General features: G+C 54.3%; 1 protein-coding gene across 1 annotated transcript; it reads right to left on the bottom strand.

Moving 5' to 3' along the window:
• Positions 1 to 514: 514 nt before the first annotated feature.
• LOC147978948 (uncharacterized) lies at positions 515 to 1,057 on the bottom strand. Its single transcript, XM_087514956.1, has one exon. The coding sequence runs from the start codon at positions 1,055 to 1,057 to the stop codon at positions 515 to 517; it is 543 nt and encodes a 180-aa protein (XP_087371082.1).
• Positions 1,058 to 2,173: the final 1,116 nt, after the last annotated feature.

The raw sequence follows: 2,173 nt of genomic DNA, 5'->3' as shown, positions 1-2,173 counted from the left end.
GCATTTCTCAAGCTAAAAGTCATGGTCAGGTAGTATAAGGTTCCGAATGGTGTGATGAAGGCGGTCTTCAGGCGGTCTGCCAGGTTCAACTTGATCTGATGGTATCCTGAGTAGGCATCCAAGAAGATCAACAGCTCGCATCCGGGCGTGCAGTCTATCACTTATCAATCCAAGGGAAAGCAAACAGATCCTTGGGGCAGGCTTTGTTGAGACTAGTGTAATCAATGCACATGTGCCACTTGTTGTTCTTCTTCAGTACAAGGACTAGGTTGGCAAGCCAATCTGGAAAAAACACTTCCATGATGAAGCCGGCTGCTAGAAGTCGGGCTATCTCTTCACCAACAATTCTTCTCTTTTCCTCTGACAGTCGGCGGATGGGCTGTTTGACTGGTTTGGCATCTGCTCTAACATGTAGCTTGTGCTCGGCGAAATCCGTCGGAACACCCGGCATGTCCTTGGGAGACCATGGGAAGATGTCCCGATTCTCACGGAGGAAATCGACGAGCTCGCTTTCCTATTTGTTATCAAGGTTGGCACCTATGACAGCAAATCTCTCCAAGTGCTCAGGGTCCAAAGGGATCTTCTTTGTTTCTATGGCCGGCTGGAAGGAGCCCTGGTTCTCTGGCTCTTTGGGCTCTGGGGACATATCCGGCTGCTTGATGGTCATGGACACCACCCGGTCCAGGAGCTTCTTCTCAGCAGGAATCACAAGGGACTCAGCCAGCCGGCTGCTGGCCACGGCACAATCGGCCGACTTTTCATAGTCTCCAGATATCGTGATAATGCCCTTGGTTCCTGGCATGTTCATTTTGAGGTAGGCATAGTGTGGCACTGCCATGAACTTGGCTAGAGCCGGCCGACCCAGGAGTACATGATAAGGGCTCTCGAGGTCCACCACCTCAAACAAAATCGCTTCGCGGCGGAAGTGATCCTCGTCTCCGAAGATGACATCTATCTTGACCTTGCCAATCGGTGAGCAGGACAGGTCGGGCACAATACCATGGAAAACAGTCTGGCTGGGCTGGAGCTGCCTCTCTTTAAAGCATAACTTTTCCATGGTATCGCGGTATAGGATGTTGATGCTGCTGCCGCCATCTATCAGAATTTGGGAGAAACGAGGAGCTCGCGTCTCCGTTGCAAGGGTGGAATCCAGCACCAGAGCATAAGAACCCGAAGAGGGCATCACCTCCGGGTGGTCAGCCCAGCTCCAGCTGATGCGCTTCTCAGATCAATGCATGAATTCGGGAGCACTTGAAGCAACGGTGTTCACCTCTCGGTGCTGCTGCCGTCGGCTGCGCCGATCGTCTGCCACACTAGTGAAGACGACATAGGCTGCATGCTCTTTGGGGTAGTCATCTTGAATGGCGCCGACTACTGGTCGGGCCACCGACTGCTAGGGAGGAGGAGGCGGCTGGCCAACAGGCGAAGGGGGCAGCAGTCCTTCGCCCATGGAGATTCGGATGAGCCTATGGCACTTCCGGGTGGTGTGGTTGGACGGCTTCGCACCGCTGTGGAACTTGCGGGGAGCATCAATGGTCTGCTCATAGGAGAAGGCGGGTAGCCAAGCAAGCTTGCCGCCCTTTTGACGCTTAGGGAGTGGTTGTCCTTCAGGTTGTTGGTCTTCCACTATTGCCACTTGCCGGCTAGTGGAATCCATCTACGGGCTTTGTGCTTGTTGTCGTTCGGCTGATGCCGCCGACTGTTGTTAGCAGCCGGCGTCCTGAGAGCCGTAGGGAGCCCTTTCCCAGAACCGTCCACTCGGAGCTCCGACTTCATAGAGGAACCGGCAGTGGCGTATTTGTCAGCTATGATCAACATCTCGTCGAGTGTAGCAGGCTCGTCGCAGAGGAGTCGGTGCTTAAGGAGGGTGCCCTCTCGGCACCCTACAGTGAAGTACTCAATTGCTTGGACCTCGTGCACCCCTTCGCAGGAGTTGTGCAATTCATCCCACCACGTCAGGTAGTCGCGGGTGGACTAATCTGGGCCTTGAACACACAGCAAAATCTAGCGGGGCTTGGGAGGCTGCTTGTAGGTGCTGGTGAAGTTGCGGATGAACACTTCGGTGAAATCTACCTAGTTGTTGACGCTGTAGGGCTTGAGGTTGTTAAGCCATGTCCGGGCCGTGCCCTGGAGCATGAGCGGGACATATTTCATGGCAACGCGCTTGTTGTCG

This window comes from Triticum urartu, chromosome 3A (assembly GCF_056163025.1).
Source record: "Triticum urartu cultivar PI428250 chromosome 3A, HENAU_Tu73, whole genome shotgun sequence".
NCBI lineage: Eukaryota > Viridiplantae > Streptophyta > Magnoliopsida > Poales > Poaceae > Triticum > Triticum urartu.
Note: the sequence above shows the minus strand (reverse complement) of the source record. Positions and strands in the feature narration are given on the sequence as shown.

Excerpts from the sequence above, each read along its gene's own strand:
- LOC147978948 (XM_087514956.1), bottom strand. The coding sequence starts at position 1,057 with ATGGAAAAGTTATGCTTTAAAGAGAGGCAGCTCCAGCCCAGCCAGACT.